Source organism: Dendrobates tinctorius, unplaced genomic scaffold, assembly GCF_039654945.1.
Source record: "Dendrobates tinctorius isolate UK_male_01 unplaced genomic scaffold, ASM3965494v1 ptg000241l, whole genome shotgun sequence".
Taxonomy (NCBI): Eukaryota; Metazoa; Chordata; class Amphibia; order Anura; family Dendrobatidae; genus Dendrobates; species Dendrobates tinctorius.
Window position 1 is genome coordinate 30,835,001 of NW_027361908.1, and position 23,473 is coordinate 30,858,473.

Here is a 23,473-nt window from a genome sequence, read left to right on the forward strand (position 1 = left end):
CCTGAAAGATAAGAAAAAATACGTTTTATTATACTCACCCGGGGGCGGTCCGGTCCGATGGGTGTCACAGGTCCGGCGCCTCCCATCTTCTTGCGATGCGGCTCTCCTGCTTGCTTCATAGTCCTCTGCATCGCGCTCCGGCGCAGGCGTACTTATCTGTCCTGTTGAGGGCAGCGTAAAGTACTGTCATGAGCAGATGCTGGGCCTCTCTGACCTTTCCCGGAACCTGCGTATTGCAGTACTTTAAACGGACACAGACCAGTGACACCAATCGAACTGGACCGACCTCCGGAGGTGTATAATAAAACTTATTTTTCTTATCTTGCACGTTAGATCAGGAGCTTATCTACAGCATTGTAGAATGCTGCAGATAAGCCCTGAAAGGAAGCGGCCGCATCTTAAAGCAGCCAAAACAGGTGACAGGTTCCCTTTAATGGAATATTTACTAGATATTTCACAACACAGACTTTAAAAATCCTGTCTAAACTTGTCACCACCAAATTCAGTAATCCAAGGCTGCAATGTACAGGCATTACTGCCTCAACTCATGAGCCAATATGCAAGGTTACAACCTAAACCCATAGGCCAACACACACTACTACTTTAACCAATGGGTTAACAAACTAATGACATTGTATGTTATAAATAATTTAGTAATAGAGACCACATAAGGGTATGTGTCCACATTTCGGATTTGTTGCACTTTAGACGCAGTGGATACACGCTCCGCCCAAAGCGCCGCCCCCTGTCGTATGCGCAGTGATTCCGCATGTGTTCATTGAACACATGCGCAATCACCGCATCCTACTCATAGAACAGTGCTATTTATCTTGCGGAGACCGTGCATCTCTGCAAGATAAATAGACATGCTGCGGTCTATAAAGACGCGCAACATGTGTGTATACGCAGGGATGCCGGATGCAGCCCTGCACGCATCGTGGATATGGGATTTCATAAAATCCCCTCCACTATGCCATAACATCTGGACGCTGCAGCTGTATGCAGAGTCCAATCCACAGCAAGTCCTGACCGTGGAAACATACCCTAACTGGTGGAGAAAGGTTGAACTGGATGAACCGGTGTCTATTTTCAACATGTGTAGCCCAGGAGCAAACAGATATTACTGCCTCAAGCAATGAGCCAACATACAAGATTACAACCTCAACCCCTGGGACAGAAGACATAAGTCACTACCACTGAACAGATAATATTAAGCCCTCACACCAACATAGAATAATACCACCTCAACCCATGGGCCTGCATACATTACTGCCTCAACCCATGGACCGACATACGGTAATTTTCTCAAGCCATAGACCTACATATACGTTACCTCCTCAACTCATGGACCTACATGCATTACTTCCTAAAACCCATGGACTAACATACATTACTCCCTCAGCCCATGAAAAAACATACAGTTATGCTCAAAAGTTTACATGCCCCAGCAGAATTTTTGCTTTCTTGGCCTTTTTCAGAGAATATGAATTTCACAAAACTTTTTCTCCACTCATGATTAGTGGTTGGGTGAAGCCATTTATTGTCAAACTACTGTGCTTTTTTTAAATCATAATGACAATCCAAAACATCCAAATGACCCTGATCAAAAGTTCACATACCCTGGTGATTTTGGCTTCATAACATGCACAGAAATTGTCACAAATGGGTTTGAATGGCTACTAAAGGTAGGATCCTCACCTGTTTGTTTGTAATCAGTGTGTGTGTGCATAAAAGCTGAGTGACTTTCTGGAATCCAGATAGACTTTCATCCAGTCACTTATATTTCTGGATTGTGAGTCATGCGAAAAGCAAAAGAATTGTCAACGGATCTACGAGCAGAGGTAGCTGAACTGTATAAAACAGAAAAGGGATACAAAAAGATATCCAAGGTATTGATAAATGCCAGTCAGCAGCGTTCAAACTGATTAACAAATGGAAAATCAGGGGGTGTAAAAACAAAAGTCAGGTAGAACAACAAAAATTTCATTCACAACTGCCAGGAAAATTGTTCCTGGATGCAAAGAGAAACCCACAAATAACATCAGCTGAAATACTGGACTCGCTGAAAACTTGCTGTGTGGCCGTTTCAAGGAGGCACTTGAACAAAAATGGGCTGCATGGTCGAGACGCCAGAATTAAGCCATTACTGTGCAAATGCCACAAAGTATCTCGCCTACAATATGCAAAACAGCACAGACAAGCCTCAAAACTTCTGGAATAAGGTCATTTGGAGTAATGAAACCAAAATTGAATTTTTTGGCCACAACCATAAACGTTACATTTGGAGAGAGGTCAACAAGGCCTATGATGAAAGGAACAACATTCCTACTATGAAACACTGAGATGGATCGCTGATGTTTTAGGGATGTGTGAGCTACAAAGGCACAAGAAACTTGGCCTAAGTTGAAGGAAAGATGAATGCAGCACGTTATCAGCAAATATTGGAGGCAAATTTGCAATCATCAGCCCGGAAGCTGCGCATGGGACGTACTTGGACGTTCCAACATAACAATGATCCAAAACACAAGGCCAAGACAACCTGTCATTGGCTATAGCAGAACAAAGTGAAGGTTCTGGAGTGGCCACCTCAGTCTCCTAACCTCAAAATCATTGAGCCACTCTGGGGAGATCTCAAATGTACAGTTGATGCTAGACAGCCCAGGAATTTATGGGAACTGAAGGCTTTTTGCCAAGAGTGGGCAGCTTTACCATCTGAGAAAATAAAGAACCTCATCCACAACTACCACAAAAAACTTCAAGCTGTCATTAATGTTAGAGGGGGCAATACACAGTATTAAGAAATGGCGTATGTCAACTTTTGATCAGGGTCATTTTGATATTTTGTGTTGTCATTGTGATTTAGAAAGAGAAAACACAGTAGTTTGACAATAAATGGCTTCACCCAACCACTAACCATGAGTGGAGGAAAAAGTTTTGGTGTTATTCATATTCTCTGAAAAAAAGGCCAAGAAACCAAAAATTCTGCCAGGGTATGTAAACTTTTGAGCACAACTGTATATTACTTCCTAACCCATGGACCTACATACATTACTTTCTAAAACCCATGGACCTTAATACAGTGGGGGACAAAAGAATTTAGTCAGCCACCAATTGTGCAAGTTCTCCCACTTAAAAAGATGAGAGGCCTGTAATTGAACTCATAGGTAGACCACAACTAGGAGTGTCAAAATGAGAAAAAAAAAAAAAAATCCAGAAAATCACCTTGTCTGATTTGGCAAAATTTTGAAAATTAAGTTGGAAAATAAGTACCGTATTTTTCGCTTTATAAGACGCTCCGGATTATAAGACGCACCACAAATTTTGAGAAAAAGAAAAAAATATTTTTTAATAAAATGGTGGTGCCTCTTATAATCCTTGCATCTTATTGCTTACCGGGGTTGATGGCTGTGGTGTAGCGGGGTCCCAGGTTCGCTGCTGGAGGAGGCAGGCGTGGATTGATGCTGCAGGCCGCATTCAGGGATGAGTGGGGGCTGCCATGTGTGCCGTTGCTGCCGGTATTTGTAAGCTGGCCGGTGCTGCGGGAGTCTCCGGTTCCCAGCGGTGCTGCGTTGTGTGCCCGTCGATGCCCGGGGCTCTGCCGACATTGTGCGACAGGCCAGAGCCCCGGCAGTTCCTCGGTTCCCCTGTGTGCCGGTAAAAAAATGGCCGCCGGCGCGTGCGCAGATGGGATCTCGGGTCCCAGTTCTCGAGAGATGAGATCTGAAATCTCATCTCTCGAGAGCCAAGTCCCGAGATCCCATCTGCGCACGCGCGGCGGCCATTTTTTTTTTACCAGCACCACTGCGCGCACACAGGGAATCCAGGAACAATGGCCGCCGGCGCATGCGCAGATGGGATCTCGGGTCCCAGTTCTCAAGAGATGAGATCTGAAATCTCATCTCTCGAGAACTGGGACCCGAGATCCCATCTGCGCATGAGCCGGCGGCAATTTTTTTACCGGCACGCAGGGAACCGAGGAAATGCCGGGGCTCTGGCCTGTCGCACTATGTCGGCAGAGCCCCGGGCAACGCCGGGCACACAACGCGGCACCGGAGACACCCGCAGCAACCGCTGGACGCCCCCCGATCACAGCCTAGGTAAGGCATGTCCGCTTTGTAAGACGCACCCCCGTTTTCCCCCCAATTTTGGGGGGAAAAAAGTGCGTCTTACAAAGTGGAAAATACGGTATTTGGTCACCTAAAGACATGCAAGATTTCTGGCTCTCACAGACCTGTAACTTCTTTAAGATTCTCCTCTGTCCTCCATTTATTACCTGTAGTAACGGCACATGTTTCAACTTATCAGTATAAAAGACAGCTGTCCACAGCATCAAACAGTCACACTCCAAACTCCACTATGGTGAAGACCAAAGAGCTGTCGAAGGACACCAGAAACAAAATTGTAGCCCTTCACCGGGCTGGGAAGACTGAATCTGCAATAGGCAAGCAGCTTAGTGTAATGAAATCAACTGTGGGAGCAATAATAAGAAAATTGAAGACTATAAGATGACTGATAATCTCCCTCGATCTGGGCTCCACACAAGATCTGAACCACACAAGGGGACCTACTGAATGACCTGCATAGAGCTGGGACCACCGTAACACAGGCTACCATCACTAACACACTACGTCACAAGGGACTCAGATCCTGCAGTGCCAGACGTTTCCCCCCTTAAGCCAGTACATGCAGTACATGTTCGGGCCCATCTGAAGTTTGCTAGCGAGCATTTGGATTATTCAGAAGAGTATTGGGAGATTTTGATATGGTCTGATGAAACCAAAGTAAAACTGTTTGCTAGAAACAAAACTCTGTGTTTGGAGGAGACAGAATGCAGAGCGGCATCCAAAGAACACCATACCTACCATGAAGCATGTGGGTGGCAAAATCATGCGTTGGGGCTGTTTCTCTGCAAAGGGACCAGGACGACTGATCCGTGTACACGAAAGAATGAATGGAGCCATGTATTGTGAGATTTTGAGTGCAAACCTCCTTCCATCAGCAAGGGCATTAAAGATGAAACGTGGATGGTCTTTCAGAAAGAGAATGATCCCAAGCACACTGCCAGGGCAACGAAGGAGTGGCTATGTAAGAAGCATATGAAGGTCCTGGAGTAGCCTAGCCTGTTTACAGATCTCATCCCCACAGAAAACCTTTGGAGGGATTTGAAAGTCCGTGTTGCCCAGCGACAGGCCCAAAACATCACTGCTCTAGAGGATATCTGCATGGAGGAATGGGCCAACATACCACTAACAGTGTGTGCCAACCATGTGAAGACTTACAAAAAACGTTTGACCTCTGTCATTGCAAACAAAGGATATATAACAAAATACCGAGATGACCTTTTGTTTTCCACCATAATTTGCAAAATAAATCTTGCCAAATCAGACAAGGTGATTTTCTGGATTTGTTTTCTCATTTTGCCTCTCGTAATTCTGGTCTACCTGTGATGTCAATTACAGGCCTCGCTCATCTTTTAAGTGGCAGAAATTGCACAATTGGTGGCTGACTAAATATTTTTCCCACTGTACACTACTTCCTAAAACCCATGCACCTACAATACATGCATTACTTCCTAAAATCCACAGACCTACACACATTACTTCCGCAAACATTGCTTCCTCAACCCACAAGCCAAAAGACAAAGGTAGTAACTACCTCTACAGATAAGTGAATATAAAATATATTAGTACTTCCACAGATAAACCAATGTGTAATATTACTACCTCAACCTACAAGTCAAATGTTTTTTAAAGTGACATGAAAGTTACAAAACAACTTCACTTTTAAAGTGATTTAGAGTGTGCCCGTTTCAGAAAACCCCATTTTAAAACTGCACCCCTCAAGATATGCATAGATATTCAAAATCAGTGTCAGAAAATTTGTTAACCCTTCAGGTGCTTCACAGGCTAAAGACAGTGGAAGAAAATATATATTCATTTGATCCCTTCACAAAAGGTATTGTTTTTATCAGGGGGGAAGAACCGCCTATACAGCCTTATCACTACTTCCATATGTTAACATGTACTGACAGGGTCTCTATAAATGGTCATGGTGGATTAAAAAAACAAACAGAAAAATACAGAATAATCAGGGAAGCAGTAGGATTTAACAAAAAAAAAAAAAAAATGACCTCCCTTGACCTGGTGACAGGTCTTCTTTAAGATTTCATTAATAAATGTTTGCCTATATATAAAGATCAAACTCCCACAAATAAAACATTTATTCTAACTAAATGCAATCTCTCATTCCACAGGGTGACAAAGAAAAATCGGAGCACTTACTTTTTGAGGACAATCTCAGAGGCACCCTTACTGAACATTCGGTAACTGCCATCATTATTTTTTAATACTGTGCTCATAGATTTCCTCACAGAATTAAAAGTGTACACTTTAAATAAGGTTTCCTCAGGAATTTCGTTTCTGACGTCTTGGTAATCCCGTTTTAGATCCAAAAGAAATCCCAGCAAGGCACATTCAGTTTTGTTCCCGACATGACGTGGCAGGCCACCTTCTCTTTCAGGAGGCTGTGGAAAGGATTTTAGTATCATACATTAAGACAGAGAAATAAGGTTATTGCATTTAAGATTTAACCATCACATTAAGAAAAGAATCTGTCAGCAGGTTTTTGCCATTTAAATTAAGAGCAGCATGACGTAGGGGCAAAGACCCCGATTCCAGCAATGTGTCACTTACTTTCAATAAAATCACTACTTTAGCATTAAGTACCGTATTTTTCGCTTTTTAAGACGCACCTGATTATAAGACGCACCCCCAAATGTGGTGAAGGAATAGAGAATTTTTTAATAAATGGGGTCCGTCTTATAATGCCAGTGTCCGTCTAACAAATCATATAGGGTATATGTCCCTCATAGCCCCCCCATCCTAAAATTAGCCCCCTTATTCTGGATATGGCCACCTTATATTGAATATAGCCCCCTTGTGCTGGCACACGGGCCCCCTGAGGCTGGCACAAGGGCCCCCTGAGGCTGGCACAAGGGCCCCCTGAGGCTGGCACACGGGCCCCCTGAGGCTGGCACACGGGCCCCCTGTGGCTGGCACACGGGCCCCCTGTGGCTGGCACACGGGCCCCCTGTGGCTGGCACACTGGCCCCCTGTGGCTGGCACACTGGCCCCCTGTGGCTGACACACGGCCCCCTGTGGCTGACACACGGCCCCCTGTGGCTGACACACTGGCCCCCTGTGGCTGACACACTGGCCCCCTGTGGCTGACACACTGGCCCCCTGTGGCTGACACACTGGCCCCCTGTGGCTGACACACTGGCCCCCTGTGGCTGACACACTGGCCCCCTGTGGCTGACACACTGGCCCCCTGTGGCTGACACACGGCCCCCTGTGGCTGACACACGGCCCCCTGTGGCTGACACACGGCCCCCTGTGGCTGACACACGGCCCCCTGTGGCTGACACACGGCCCCCTGTGGCTGACACACGGCCCCCTGTGGCTGACACACGGCCCCCTGTGGCTGACACACGGCCCCCTGTGGCTGACACACGGCCCCCTGTGGCTGACACACGGCCCCCTGTGGCTGACACACGGCCCCCTGTGGCTGACACACGGCCCCCTGTGGCTGACACACGGCCCCCTGTGGCTGACACACGGCCCCCTGTGGCTGACACACGGCCCCCTGTGGCTGACACACGGCCCCCTGTGTTAGATATCGCCTCCATGCTGCTGCTTTTAGTAAAAAAAACTCTTTCCTTACCTTCTCAGCGCTGTCCCTCCTCGTGTCTCCCTCAGTGTGGTTGAGCTCCTCCTCCACTTCCTGGTTCTCAGTGCCGGTCATGTGATCAGCACAGCAGAGTGATATCATCTCTGCGTGCCTGATGACAGCAGCAGCAGAGACACTGGGAGATCAGCGCTGGAGGAGGTAAGGAAAGAGTTTTTTATTTTACTATGGGCAGCAGCATGGGGGCGATATCTAACACAGGGGATCATGTGCGATCAAAGGAGGGCGCAGGCAGCTATAATATGCGCCGCTCCCCCAGCCAGTCACCGTGGTGCGGTTTCAGCACCATGGTGATGGACAGCGGCAGTGCATATTATATGAGCGGGAGCAGGAGATCAAAGGCTCCCTCCGGCAGCTTTTACCAGCTCACAGCACCGCTCCAAAGCTGCCCCCACCTCCCCTGGACCCTGCAAAATATATATATATATATATATATATATATATATATATACCCCCGTCCCCCGTATATACACCCCCGTCCCCCGTATATTCGGATTATAAGACACACCCCCTACTTTCCCCCAAAATTTGGGGGAACAAAAGTGCGTCTTATAAAGCGAAAAATACGGTAATCATTACATGACTAAGTCTGTGTGCACACGTCCGGTATTCCCATGGATTTTATGCGTTTTTGCCGCGTTTTTTCGCCGCAAAAACACAAAATGAGTAACACATTGTATTCAATGGCATTCCGCACATGCTGTGCATTTTTCCGCGGCAGAATCGCATAGCGGAAAACTACGCAGAATGCTCATTCTTTGTGTGGAATCGCGGGAATTCCACACATATAGGAATGCATTGTTGCGTTTACTTTCCGCATGTGGCTATGCTCAAAAAAAACAAACAATTAAAATAAAAATCCTGATATTTTCACCTTCCGGCGTCCCCAGGCCTCAGCGATGCTCCAGCCAGCTCCCGTTCCCAGCGATGCTTTGCCACAATGACATTTCATGACGCAGTGGTCTCGCGAGACTGCTACGCCATTACAGGTCATTGTCGCAAGGCATCGTTGGGAACAGGAGTTGGCGGGAGCATCGCCGAGGCCTGGGAACGCTGCGGGGGACGCCGGAAGGTGAGAATGTCAGGATTTTATTTTTTTTTATTATTATTTCAAACATTATATCTTTTTACTACTGATGCTGCATAGGCAGCATCAATAGTAAAAGTTGGTCACACTCGTCAAACACTATGTTTGACAAGTGTAACCAACCTGTCAATCAGTTTTCCAAGCGATACTACAGACCGCTTGGAAAACGCTAGTATTCTGCAAGCTAATTACGCTTGCAAAACGCTAGTTTTTCGCAGGAATTACGCATGTGGATTTCTTGTGTATTTCCCCTGGCAAGGAGTTACGGAATTGCCCTGGAAATTTCCGTTGCAATTCCGCAACATGTGCACATAGCTTAAATGTCTTGTGCCATGAAGTCATCCTGCTGTATTACCACAGCCCCTCCACTGACTGGCAGCTTTCTGTGCACACTATAGAGAAAGCAATCAGTGATGTGAGCGGGCTTATAAAGGACTTAGCATTCCGAGAACTGCTAGATCTACAGAAGATAAAACATTGATTTTATAAAAATGACAGCATGCGGACCAGCAAACACATTGCTGGAATCAGGCTCTCTGCTCTAATAATCATACTGCTCTCAGATTACATAGAAAAAACCTGGGGACAAATTCCCTTTAACTATCCAATGTGGTGATTAAAGGAGCTGCAATATGAGCACTGTTACACAATATAAAAGCCCATCACTCATTCGGTCACAATGGCCTTGTTACACATGCACTAGCTAGGACATTTTCCTCGCCCTTAGACTTCAGTAATGATAATGTGTGAAGAAATTTCGATTTGTAGAGATATGTGCTCCCGGAATGACAATGTTAAAGTTAAAAGTAGCAACCCTATTGTCCTCGGGTGTATACAGCTATAAACGAAACTTTACATTATATGTGTAAAGTACATTAGGTATAGTTACCAGGATTTTGGATGTGTAAGCACAGTTGACAGAAATCCCAGTTATAAGGAGCTGCAGCACATTCTCGACGATGGACTCTGCGTCTGGAATCTTTCTGTAATGTTTCTCATTCATGTAAGCCTGGACAACAGTCATTCTGTTCATGGTTAACGTTCCAGTTTTATCGGAACAGATTGCAGTAGCGTTTCCCATGGTTTCACAGGCATCCAGATGCCTAACCAAGTTATTGTCTTTCATCATTTTCTACAAAAGAATTAGGGAATAAAAACAACGCACTTTGTCAAATCACTGCATCACAATGACATCCATTTGTGATTACTACATCAGCAACTTGTCCCTAAGCCTCTTAACAGTGGGGGCTTGAGGTTTGGGCACTAAAACTAGAACGAGAAAAATCCCATAATTCAGGAGCCATCACTGCTAACTAAGATGCTAAAGTCATGGTTGATTATATGCATACGATTCTGATATTCCATCCGTCGTTCATAGAGGACATTGACCACAGCGGCAGAGCTTCTGCTTTATCTACTGTATCATTCATTGACAATGTCATTTATTCTTAATTTAAAGGACCCAAAAGTTAAAAAGGAGTCGTGTCCCTTGAAAATATTCCATACCAAGAGTCCTGTTCGCTTGAAAAAAAACAAAAAAAAAACCCCCCACTTAATATGTTCTCCCCGTTTTGGTGCCGATGCTAATTTGTGCAGCTGACAGTATAATCTATTCTTACAGACAAAAACCCACGATTAATCAGTGTTCTGACGTACGAAACCTTCGAACGTCACAGAATGTGTGTGCAACAAGAGGCTGCACAACATTCTGCAACATCAAATTCACCCCAGTGCGCCAAAATAGGTGGAGCTGGGGCATATAAACGCCTGCCCGATAAATTCATTAAAAGTGATGGAATTCTCTACCCCGGACCCCGATCCAAAAAAAATTCAATTGACAAAGCCATTGGGTGGTGCAACGTCCACAGAGGTCATATCTATTAAAATATAACCTTTATTAACCCATACGTTAAATGCTGTTGGTGGGGGGGGATTCTAAAAAATGCCAGGATTGCGTTTTTCTCCCTCCAGTCACCATACCTGTAATGCATGTACCCCAAAATGATATTAAAAACGGCTTACCACACAAGAATAACCTTTACACAGCTCAGCAGAAAAATAAGTTACAAGACTCCAAAAATGACAAACTTACTTTTTTGCTCTTTAAAGCTACAATTTTTGTCACCAAAAGAGGAAAAAAAAAACAAAAACGACTACACAAGTTTAGGTTATAATTCTAACCAACCTAGAGAATCATGTTACAAGGTCATTTTTTTTCCTTTCACAATGAACATCGAAAAAACAAATCAATCTTAAAAAAAAAAAAATGTTTTTTTCACCATTTTACCGCATTTGAATTTAGTTCTGTTTTCTGATATATTGTATAGTAAAATTGTGTAAACATGTCAAAAGAACAACTCATCTGACAGAGCAAATCCTCATCCAATTGTCAACAAAACAGTAAAAAAACAAAAACCCCGATCTCAGTTTTTCATCAGCTGCACGGACAAAATGATTCCAGCACACGTGCACATTGATGACAGACGGAGGACATCAGTGTGGCATCAGTTTGACACGTACTGGCTCTTGGGAAGATGCGGTACAGTTTGCACTGTTGCAAGGCGTCAAATGCTGAAGGCAGCTCCCATCATTTTAATTTGCTCTCCATAAGATGACTGTGAACAAGAAACAATGATGGGAATTGTATTCAGCACTCATGTCCCTTCTGTGTAAAATAAATAATTAAATTAAAAAAAAAATGAAGTGGTCTTCCGCGCAACTTTAAGAACCGGCCGAGGATAAGGCAACAGCTGGGGGTTGATGATAATCTGGGAAAAGCAATATTGCCCACAAAAAAAAAAAACCCATATCCCTCACCTGTCCGACGTGAAGATAATCCATATGTCCATGCCGTAATCCATCTCAACGACATCTGGTTTACAAACTGAACGGCTGCATGATGCGACCGTCCAAGCTGAAAACCAGGAGACCATGAGCCGGTCACTGAAGCTGTGTTCCCATGGGCAGTTCACTGAGTTGGGACAAACTACAGTGACCTCAATGTGAAGAGATAGCAGCTTCAGTGACAAGCAGTGACGTCATAGGGGTTACCTCTTGTCACTGAAGCAGAGTTCCCACGGGCAGTTCACGGTGAGCTGAAATGATTAATTGCAGTGACCTAAATGAGATAAACTATGATCACATTGAGGTCATGCAGCTTCAGTGACCAGCGGTAACCCCTATCACGTCACCACTGGTCACTGAAGCTGCAATCGCAGCAGCTCGTGGTCTAAATAAATTTGGAGCCAGACGCCTCCCTGATGGCATTGCCTGATGGATCAGTATCTGCCTAAATTTCTCAGAAGGCACAATTAATTCTCCAACTGCATTTGCTGAAAAGCAGCCTGAAACTTGCATGGAACCTCCACTATGCTTCACTGTTAACTGAAGACTCTTATTGTTCCACTGTCCAGTCCTTCAATAAAAGAAAATGACTAGAGATGGGTGGACACCTGGATGTTCAGGTCGAGCAGGTTCTGCTGACCAGTGACAAAAAGTTCTGATTCAGGTACCAGAAGAGTACCCGGACCCCATTCACTTGAATGGGGGCCCGAACAGCCAGTGTTTGCAAACATCGCTTCTGATCGGCAGTAAAATCATCCCCACCGGTCAGACAACTGCGGTTCTCACACTGTCAAAAGACAGCGTGAGCGTGCAGCTGTGATCGGAGGTATAAAGTTTACCTGCGATCATTCGTGTCGGCTGATGGGACTACTGCTCGAATCAGCTGTTGCTAATAACAGTGAGAGCAGGAGTGGCTGATGGGAGTATTCATCAGTAGGCGCCTGCGTATTAAATAAAATGTAAAAAAGGAAAAAAAGGTGTGGTTCCCCTGTATTTTTGATACCCAGACAGGCAAAACTCACAGCTGGGGCTGCAAAGCTCAGCAGACAGCTTCTGCAAGGCTGGTTATCAATAGAGGTGTCACCATGCCATATTTTTAAATTATTTAAATAATTTAAAAAACCGGCATGGGGGTTTCCTCCATTTTTGACAACCAGCCAAGCTAAAGCAGACAGCTGGGGGCTGGTATTCTCGGGCTGGTAAGGGGCCATGGACATTAAAAACAACAGCAGCTGCTTCGAAAAGGCGCATCTTTGCCCGGCTCTTTCTACTTGCAATGTAGCAGTGGCACGTGGGGTTTACATTTCTGAGGTTAATGTTACCTTTGTATTGTCAGGAAACATCAAGCCCACAGATTACTAATGGAGAGGTATCTATAAGACACTTATCCATTACTAATCCTATAGTTATATGGTAAATAAAGACACCGCCAAAATAAAGTCTTATTTGAAATAAAAACTCATCTCATAACTTTCCCAAACTATGAAAACATTTACAGCACATCTTGCACTGAACCCAATTTATATTTTAGGCAACGTAGTGATGATTTCACTGCCGTTCAGAAGCAGGGTTTACAGCGCTGTCATGTGCACGAGATCGTGTCAAACACCCGGTGATTGGGGGCCGAACCCAAACAGTTAGGCCAAGTTCACAAGTAGCAGAACTCTTGCGGAAATTACCGTGAGAGTTCCTGAATTCCATTCCGTGGGAAAATCGCATTTTAAATTCTCGCGATTTTCCCACGGAAAAACTAGCATTTTGCAAGCGCAATTAGCTTGCAAAATGCTAGCGTTTTCCAAGCGATGTGTAGCATCGCTTGGAGAACGGATTGACAGGTTGGTCACACTCGTCAAACATAGTGTTTGACAAGTGTGACCAACTTTTTACTACTGAGGCCGCCTATGCAGCATCAGTAGTAAAAGATAAAATGTAAAAAATAAAAAATGGTGTTATTCTTACCTTCCGACGTCCCGTGCAGTTCCCAGTAATCCTTTGGAAAATGCCCGCGATGACGTAAGTTCTCGCGGGATCGCGACGACGTCGCGCGAATGACCGCGAGAACGGACGTCATCGCGGGCATTTTCTCAAAGGATTACTGGGAACGGGAGCGTGGAGAGAGGCGGGAAGGCTGCGCGGGACGTCGGAAAATAAGAATAACAATATTTTTTATTTTAAATTCTATTTTTACAGGGATATGGTACCCAAAGCCCGGAGGACAGTCTCCTCTCCTCCGGACCGTGGGTACCATCTGCAATTGTTCTGCTTACTTTTCGCACGGTGTGCACAGCCACATGTGGAAAGTAAGCAGAAAAATGCATTCCTATGGGTGTGGGATTGCCACGATTCCACCGCGGTAAAAACCGCATTAGCACAGCATTGCGGAATCCCATAGGAATGCATGGGATTCTTATTTTTCGCGTTTTTGCGGCAAAATCGCCCAGTTAAAACCGCCGCGGAAACGCGAAAAAAACGCCACGTGTGAACTCAGCCCAACACGTCCTCCCTGCTGAAGCATGTGCCCGAAAAGTTGTCATTTTGAACAGACATTGAATTTTTTTGTTCGGGTTTGCCCATCTCTAAGACTTTGGTAACACCCAAATATCTCACATTTTGATTCATCGGTCTAATGCAGGGTTCCCCAACTCCAGTCCTCAATGCCCACCAACAGATCATGTTTTCAGGATTTCCTTAGTATTGCTCAGGTGATAATTGAATAAGGTATGGCATTTTAGATACAATTCTTGCATGAAGACCTGGCACTGCTGGAAATCCTCTGATTTGCCTGGATAGTAAACATGAGGCATCTTTCATCTACTGCACCAAGTTTCCTTTGCCCACCACTGCATCTATGGTCTTCAACCTTGTGAAAAAAAAAAAAAAACGGATCCGTCAGCGTTGTGACACAAACGGATGCCACCGGATCCGTTTTTGGATGGATCCGCTTTAGCAGGTAGTGACTGAAATTTAAAGGAAAATGAGTCTGGGGAAGAAAGGAGCGCCACCGAGAGACACAGCCACCGAGAGACACAGCCACCGAGAGACACAGCCACTTTTTTTTCCTTTGTATGGCTGTTCCGGAACGCTACTCAGGGGTTAAAAGCCCTGCTCCAGCAAATCTGCCGGGCATGCGCAACAAATTAGCAGACCGTCGCTCGGAAAAAACGTTGCAGAGTCCGTCCCATCCGCCCCGGGGATGCTAAAATTTTGACGGATCCGTCAAAAAACGGGTGAGACGGACGACCGTCAGTCAAGATCCGGCGCTAATGTAAGTCTATGGGGGGGAAAAAACGGATCCACCCCCTTTTTGGCAGATCCGTTTTTTCCCAAAATTGTCAGATTTTGACTGACATCAAAAAGCGGAAGTGTGAAACAGGCCTTACTGGTTGTTTCAACTAGGGCTGTGGAGTCTGAAGTTCATTTTGATGGAGTTGGAATAAAATGCACTACGTTGCCTAAAATATAAATTGGGGTTCAGTAGTTCAGTGCAAGATGTGCTGTAAATGTTTTCATAGTTTGGGAAAGTTATGAGATGTCCTATAAATGACTGTTCTAAGGATTTCAGCTGTTAGTTGACATGAATCTGTACTGCACTATATGTACATGCTCAGTAATGAAGCAGTGCTGTGGAGTCAGAGTCGGGGAAAATGAGGAGTTGGAGGTATGGCTTACCAACTCCACAGCCCTAGTTTCAACCTAAATATAAAAATGATGATTATCACCCGTTGAAATAATTGGTTACTTATAGAATTTAGTATAATTATACAAAACCCCCAACTGTGCAATTGTGACTTGAACAGATTCTGTCTTGAAGGCAAAGAGGTCACATTAAATATTTTTGTGCTTTACATTTCTCTTTTGTTCATAAACTTAATTGGCATTGTTGGTAAATAATAAACACTCCTGTATTTAAAAGCATTGTTACGTTGCAGCATTTTTTCCACACCTGCCCAAACTTAAACGAAAAATATCACAACCTCACTAGATTATTTTTTAACAGCATGTAAGTAGCAAATGTCTATTATGATTCATATAAGGATTATGATATTCAGTGGTGGGGAAACGCCTTTAACTTTGGTTTCAAACAGGGTTAAGCCATTATATTTTAGGAATCTTAGTATGTCTCAACGTACAGACAAAAAGAAAGAGCGGGAACAGACAAAGTTAGGGAGCAAGAAAAAGACGAGAGTGAGCGATAGAGAAAAATCAAAAAGAGAGCCAGAAAAAAAAAGCACAATAGCTAGAAAAACAACAAGACCTCACACAATATAGAAACAGCTGACAATATCCCAAATATAGGTTATGATTGGAATCCCAGAGTCTAAAACCTTGCGATGCTAGGACAAACACGGACAACTAGTTGGTTAGATGAAGAAAACTCTTACCTTAACAGAGTAAGCCAGTGAAATGGTTACTGCAAGTGGAAGACCTTCTGGTACAGCTACAACCAAAACTGTTACTCCAATGATGAAAAACTTTACAAAATACTGGACATAAATTGGTGTACACTCAGCCAACCATGGGCGTTGCTGAACCCAGAAATTGTCGATCACAAAGTATAAAACAAGGATTATGACGGTTATAGCAGACATCACCAAGCCTTGAAAGAGGAGACAACAAGATTAAGTATGCAGTACTCGATTTAAGAGATCACACGACACAGAACAGGAATATGCAGTGTCTCCTCACCTCACAAAACTAAGGAAAGCTTTAGATTTCTGTATTTTTCTATAATATGTACAGAAACCACACTATGAGCAAGGACCCGACACGCCCCCTGACCAAGCTAGGGTGAAACGCACGCTGAGGTGTTAGAACCACGTCATATCAGCGTCTTTCTATAACAATGTAATGTAAGTGCTTTACTTGAGTATGTACCTTCTTTGAACATTTGCTTCTCCACTGGGGTGTAATTTATATGTATTGATAAGCTTATGCTACATATACATATTTGACAACGCTAACTGTATATATTAAACAAACATTACGTTGTATATTATGTGAATGCGGTTCTCCATTGCGTTACTCTATTTTAGATTCTATTTTATAGTTTATTATATAATATTCTGTTTTACAGACTTCGTACACCAGTGGTTCTTTTGTTTGTATTCATTGTAATAGGTGTGTCTCTGGTGACAATAATATGATATCTGTCACCCGCTGGGAGGCTTTTAAGCTATTATGGGCATACCGGTAATAAAATGGTTCAAATAGACTTACCTGTATGCCTCATAGCTGTGGTCTAGTTGTTGAGAAATTGCATTTTATTCTTTTATGTTAGTAATTTCTTCCAGGCACTGGGGTGTGCGGGGCTGGGAAGAAATCTCTGCCTCCTGTCTTCATTATCATACCAACCCACTCCCCTGCACATCACACTGCCCTGTGACGTGCAGCTGTGGTGCCATAATCCCTCGCCTGCGCCCTGCTCTCACCCTATTGTCCGAACCTTATCCGTCCTTCTATGGGTAGTGTCTTCATCCTTACCTACCCCGGCAGAAATTTTGCTTTCTTGGCCTATCTTCAGAGAATATGAATGATAACACCAGACCCTTTTCTCCACTCATGGTTAGTGGTTGGGTGAAGCCATTTATTGTCATACAACTGTGTTCGCTCTTTTTAAATCATAATGACAACCCAAAACATCCAAATGATCTTGATCAAGAGTTTACATACCCTGGTGATTTTTGCCTGATAATATGCACAGAAGTTGACACAAATGGGTTTGAATGGCTACTAAAGGCAACATCCTCCCCTGTGACCTGTTTGCTTGTAATCAGTATGTGTGCATAAAAGCTGAGTGAGTTTCCTGGATCCAGACACTCTTGCATCTTTCATCCAGCCACTGCCGTCTATGGATTGTGAGTCATGGGGAAAGCAAAAGAACTGTCAATGGAGCTACAGGAAAAGGTAGTTGAACTGTATAAAACAGGATAAGGATACAAAAAGATATCCAAGGAATTGATAATCACAGTTTGAACTCTGCAGACTGGCATTAACAAATGGAAAATCAGGGGCTCTGTAAAAACAAAACCGCGGTCAGGTAGACCAACAAAAACTTTGTCCGCAACTGCCAAGAAAATTGTTCGAGATGCAAAGAAAAAAAACTCACAAACATCAGCTGAAATACTGGAATCTCTGAAAACTAGCAGTGTGGCTATTTCAAGATGCACAGTAAGGAGGCACTTGAAGAAAAATGGGCTGCATGGTCGAGTCGCCAGAAGAAAGCCACTACTGTGCAAATGCCACAAAGTATCTTGCCTACAATACGCAAAATAGCACAGCGAAAAGCCTCAAAACTTCTGGAACAAGGTAATTTGAAATTTTTGGCCACAACCATAAACGTTACATTTGGAGAGATGTCAACAAGGCCTATGATGAAAGGAACACCATTCGTACCGTAAAACACAGTGATGGTTCGCTGATGTTTTGGGGATGTGTGAGCTACAAAGGCACAGGAAGCTTGGTCAAAGTTGAAGGAAAGATGAATGTAGCAGGTTATCAGCAAATATTGGAGGAAAATTTGCAATCATCAGCCCGCAAGCTGCGCATGGGATGTACTTGAACGTTCAAACGATCCAAAACACAAGGCGAAGCCGACCTATCATTGGCTACAGCATCACAAAGTGAAGGTTCTGGAGTGGCCATCTCAGTCTCCTGACCTCAATATCATTGCGCTAATCTGGGGAGATTTCAAGCATGCAGTTCATGCTAGACAGCCCAGGAATTTACAGGAACTGGAGGCTTTTTGCCAAGAAGAATGGGCAGCTTTACAATCGGAGAAAATAAAGAACCTCATCCACAACTACCACAAAAGACCATCAAGCTGTCATTGATGTTAAAGGGGGAAATACACGGTATTAAGATATGGGGTATGTAAACTTTTGATCAGGGTCATTTGGATGTTTAGGGTTGTCAATAGGATTTATAAAAAAAAAAAAAAAGGGAACACTGTAGTTTGACAATAAATTGCTTCATCCAACCACTAATTATGAGTGGAGAAAAAGTTTTGGTGTTATAATTCATATTCTCTGAAAAAAGGCCAAGAAAGCAAAAATTCGGCCATGGTATGTAAACTTTTGAGCACAAATGTGAGAGCCCTAAAAATGGTATTAGTACCTATTAGATATTTATGCTGTGATGTTTTAGGTTTAGGCACCTGTATGGGTGCTTTGGATTCATGACTCCAATAAAAACCCAGACATGTTGCAGTGATTTCTAAAGACCATTTGTTCTGTAAATAAACAGACGTCAACAGCCTCGTAGACTATAATGGGTACCTTTATAGCCTTCAAAATCATAGCTATAACATGGACATCTGAAGGAACCCCTACTATATGTTCGATCAATGGCACAAACATCATTCAAGTGCTGTTGTCAGAGACTGACAACGACACTAAAATGGTTAAACTACAGCAATCTGAGAAAAATCAGGTCACTGATTACAGGTAGATTTGGGCTTTGTAACACCTTCGGTCTCTGCCTGGAATGAAGCAGGCTCAGTGCCGAGACTGCTTCATACATTCCTTATTCACACTAGGTATTTATTAGCAGACCTACCATACAAATCAGGTAAGGGTCATCCGAAACGGCAAGGATCAGTACAGAGGTGTGGATGTGAACATACCAGATCTTGTGTCCTCTCTCAGTAAAAGGCACACTGCCTGCTCCACATTGAGACACATGCATACTGTACATGCACAAGCCAAGTATACTTGTGTATGATGAGGGAGAGAGCTGATCTAGTGCAGCATTAAAGGGTTATCCACTGCTATCCATAGGAGAAAATTACTGATCACCAGAGGCAGGAAAGAAGGAAAGTATGAAATACCTGCTTTGCCAATCTGAACAGCCAACTTCGTAAGTTTTCCTTGCAAAACAGATTTCTCTTTCTTTGGCAAATTTGATTTCTTTTTGTCTTCTCCATCACCGCCGTCTTCACTCTTAAGGGGCTGCATTTCCATAGCTGCACCATCTTGAGCCTTTGCTACAAAAAAAAAAAAAAAAAATAAAATAAAATTTCACCCATAACACGATTAAGACACACACACGAGAACATATTTGAATATTACTCAACGAATATAAAATAATTGACTAAAAAAATACCTTTGTTACGATTTTCAACAGTGCCATCTTGTTTTTTACCTGTAAAATATTGATATCTATATTATAACACTCATGGTTTGCAATTGGACGCTATCTAGTGGCAAAAAACACAAATTGTTGATCAAACATGCAGAGTCTTATAATTATGATTATATTTAATATTCTTTAGGTATCAGAAATGTAGCTCAGGAGCTGCGTTAATATACACCTCCACTGCCACAAGCACTAACAATCCATCATAGCTTGGCCAGGGTGCTTTCATGACAGGACTGGGCAACGATGTTTGCAGAAGGTAAAGAAAAACTTTTCTACTGCTCTCATGTATTGAGAACACATACATACAGTTGTGGCCAAAAGTATTGACACCCCTGCAATTCTGTCAGATGGTACTCAGTTTCTTCCTGAAAATGATTGCAAACACAAATTCTTTGGTATTATTATCTTCATTTAAATTTGTCTTAAATGAAAAAACACAAAAGAGAATGAAGCAAAAAAGCAAAACATTGATCATTTCTCACACAACTCCAAAAATGGGCTAGACAAAAGTATTGGCACCCTCAGCCTAATACTTGGTTGCTCAACCTTTAGCCAAAATAACTGCGTCCAACCGCTTCCGGTAACCATCAACGAGTTTCTTACAATGCTCTGCTGGAATTTTAGACCATTCTTCTTTGGCAAACTGCTCCAGGTCCCTGATATTTGAAGGGTGCCTTCTCCAAACTGTCATTTTTAGATCTCTCCACAGGTGTTCTATGGGATTCAGGTCTGGACTCATTGCTGGCCACCTTAGAAGTCTCCAGTGATTTCTCTCAAACCATTTTATAGTGCTTTTTGAAGTGTGTTTTGGGTCATTGTCCTACTGGAAGACCCATGACCTCTGAGGGAGACCCAGTTTTCTCACACTGGGCCCTACATTATGCTGCAAAATTTGTTGGTAGTCTTCTGACTTCATAATGCCATGCACATGGTCAAGCAGTCCAGTGCCAGAGGCAGCAAAGCAACCCCAAAACATCAGGAAACCTCCGCCATGTTTGACTGTAGGGACCGTGTACTTTTGTTTGAATGCCTTTTTTTTTTTTTCTCCTGTAAACTCTATGTTGATGCCTTTGCCCAAAAAGCTCTACTTTTGTCTCATCTGACCAGAGAACATTCTTCCAAAACGTTTTAGGCTTTTTCAGGTAAGTTTTGGCAAACTCCAGCCTGGCTTTTTTATGTCTCGGGGTAAGAAGTGGGGTCTTCCTGGGTCTCCTACCATACAGTCCCTTTTCATTCAGATGCCGACGGATAGTACAGGTTGACATTGTTGTACCCTCGGACTGCAGGGCAGCTTGAAGTTGTTTGGATGTTAGTGGAGGTTCTTTATCCAACATCCGCACAATCTTGCGCTGAAATCTGTTGTCAATTTTTCTTTTCCGTCCACATCTAGGGAGGTTAGCCACAGTGCCATGGGCTTTAAACTTCTTGATGACACTGCACACGGTAGACAGGAATATTCAGGTCTTTGGAGATGGACTTGTAGCCTTGAGATTGCTCATGCTTCCTCACAATTTGGTTTCTCAAGTCCTCAGACAGTTCTTTGGTCTTCTTTCTTTTCTCTATGCTCAATGTCGTACACACAAGGACACAGGACAGAGGTTGAGTCAACTTTAATCCATGTTAGTAGCCACAGGTAAGTTACAGGTGCTGTTAATTACACAAATTAGAGAAGCATCACATGATTTTTCTAACAGTGCCAATACTTTTGTCCACGCTCTTTTTTATGTTTGGTGTGGAATTATATCCAAGTATATCCAGTATATAGACGCTAGAGAGCAGGGGATCATAAATGACCTTATAAATAAAAATCAGCTGTGATCTCATACTGTCCTGACTGTATACTCTTTTTTGCTTCCTCCCCTGCCCAGGAGCTGTGGTATGATCAGATCCCTGTACAGTCAGACACAGCCATTATACAGTACACAGCAGGGGCACATTTATAAGATTATCTCAGCACAGCAACATTTATTTAGCACATCCGATTGTGAAACTTATTACAAGATCTATTAAAATGAACTTTTTTCATGGGAAAACCCATTTAAGGTTATGTTCATATGTGTTTTTGCATCCTTTTTAATGCAAATTTTCAGCTGCATTTCACAGTACCAGCAAAGTCTGAGTTTTCAGAAATCTCATGCGCAGCTTTTTTTTTTTTTTTTTTTTCCCCAAACAGCAGCATGTCACTTTCAGTGTTTTTCACCCATTGAAAGCAATGGTTCTGATACGTTTTGGTGCCAAAACCTGATGAAGCTGAATCCAGTTTGATTTTTTTTTTAAATATTAACTAAACTATCAGCATGGACAAGAGACAAATGTACTCTGACAAAACGTAGTAAAAAAAAAAAAACGCAGCAAAAACGCCACAAAACCTGCTTTTCGTAAGCAGCTTAAACTTTTGATCAAAAATGTTGCAAAACCATGTGAACACAGCCTAAGCGTCTCAGACTGAATAGTTACAAAACCTGTAATGGAGGTGACAGATCCCACTCACTCTTACTGGATATATCATGCTTCATTTGTATATCGGGTCTTTGTGCCTTACATTTTAACTAGATGAAATAGTACAACAGATTATAGGATCTGGTAGAATAGATAATGCCAAGGTAAAAAGAGTTTTCTGTTTCGTTTAATTTTTCCTTGTATAGTGGAGCACAGGCAAGATAGTAAAAAAAAAAAAAAAAAAAATATATCTATATTCTAAAAACTTCCTTCTCACCCCACAATGGGGGTGGTCTTTTTGTCCTTCCTCATTCTCGGGTCCTCTACCAGAGGCCTGGGAGTTTGAAGGTTTTGCGCAGGATCATAGTTGTTCCCAGCATTGCGCTTTTCTGGACAGAGAGCTCAGATGTTGCTCCTGGGAACTGTTGCTGCCATTTTCCCAACTTAGAGGTCACTGCTCCAAGTGTTCCTATCACCACTGGAATCACTGTTGCCTTCACCTTCCACACTTTCTCCAGCTCTCCTTTGAGGCCCTGGTATTTCTACAGCTTCTCATATTCCTCTCATATGGCAACGTAGCGATGACCCGTGATCACGTGACGGGGTTGTCGCTGTGCGTATTTCCGGACCGGAGTCCGGAAATGCATTTAAATGCTCGTTGTCAGTTTGACAGCAGCATTTAACTACTTAACTGTCGCAGACGGATCGAGATTCCACTCGCGCCTATTCTGAATATTTTTCTATCTACTGGCTAACACGGTACAAAGATATCCATCTTTCCTGTATGGAACATATGTGGTGATTAGAGTTGAGCGACTTTGGTCGGATCGGGTTTCGTGAAACCCGAATGAAACAAAATAAGTTTCAGATGAAACTCGTCCGACTAGAGCAAAACAAAGTCGGAGTTTCATCCGAAACCCGACCCCAATGCAAGTCAATGGGAAATAAAAGTCAGACGAAACTCCGACTTTTTTTTGCTCTAGTCGGACGAGTTTCATCTGAAACTTATTTTGTTTAATTCGGGTTTCACGAAACCCGATCCGACCAAAGTCGCTCAACTCTAGTGGTGATCTAAAAGTTGTTGCACTTCTTCTTGGACTGCAGATTGGATATACCAAGTATTTTATTTGTGAGTGGGACAGTCGTGCACGAGAAATGCACTATATCAGAAAGGACTGGACACTACGCGAAAACCTGGTTTCTGGACATAAGAATGTTAAA

At 43.3% G+C, this 23,473-nt stretch overlaps 1 protein-coding gene across 1 annotated transcript in view; it reads right to left on the minus strand.

The window, feature by feature from the left end:
- Nucleotides 1-23,473, minus strand: part of ATP2B1 (ATPase plasma membrane Ca2+ transporting 1) — a 118,441-nt gene that overhangs the window by 68,819 nt on the left and 26,149 nt on the right. The window contains exons 6-10 of the mRNA XM_073557018.1: nt 19,778-19,816; nt 19,503-19,658; nt 16,060-16,274; nt 9,723-9,965; nt 6,282-6,523 (exon numbers count right to left, since the gene is read on the minus strand). Coding sequence (XP_073413119.1) covers nt 6,282-6,523; nt 9,723-9,965; nt 16,060-16,274; nt 19,503-19,658; nt 19,778-19,816 — 895 coding nt within the window. The remainder of the gene's footprint in view (nt 1-6,281; nt 6,524-9,722; nt 9,966-16,059; nt 16,275-19,502; nt 19,659-19,777; nt 19,817-23,473) is intronic.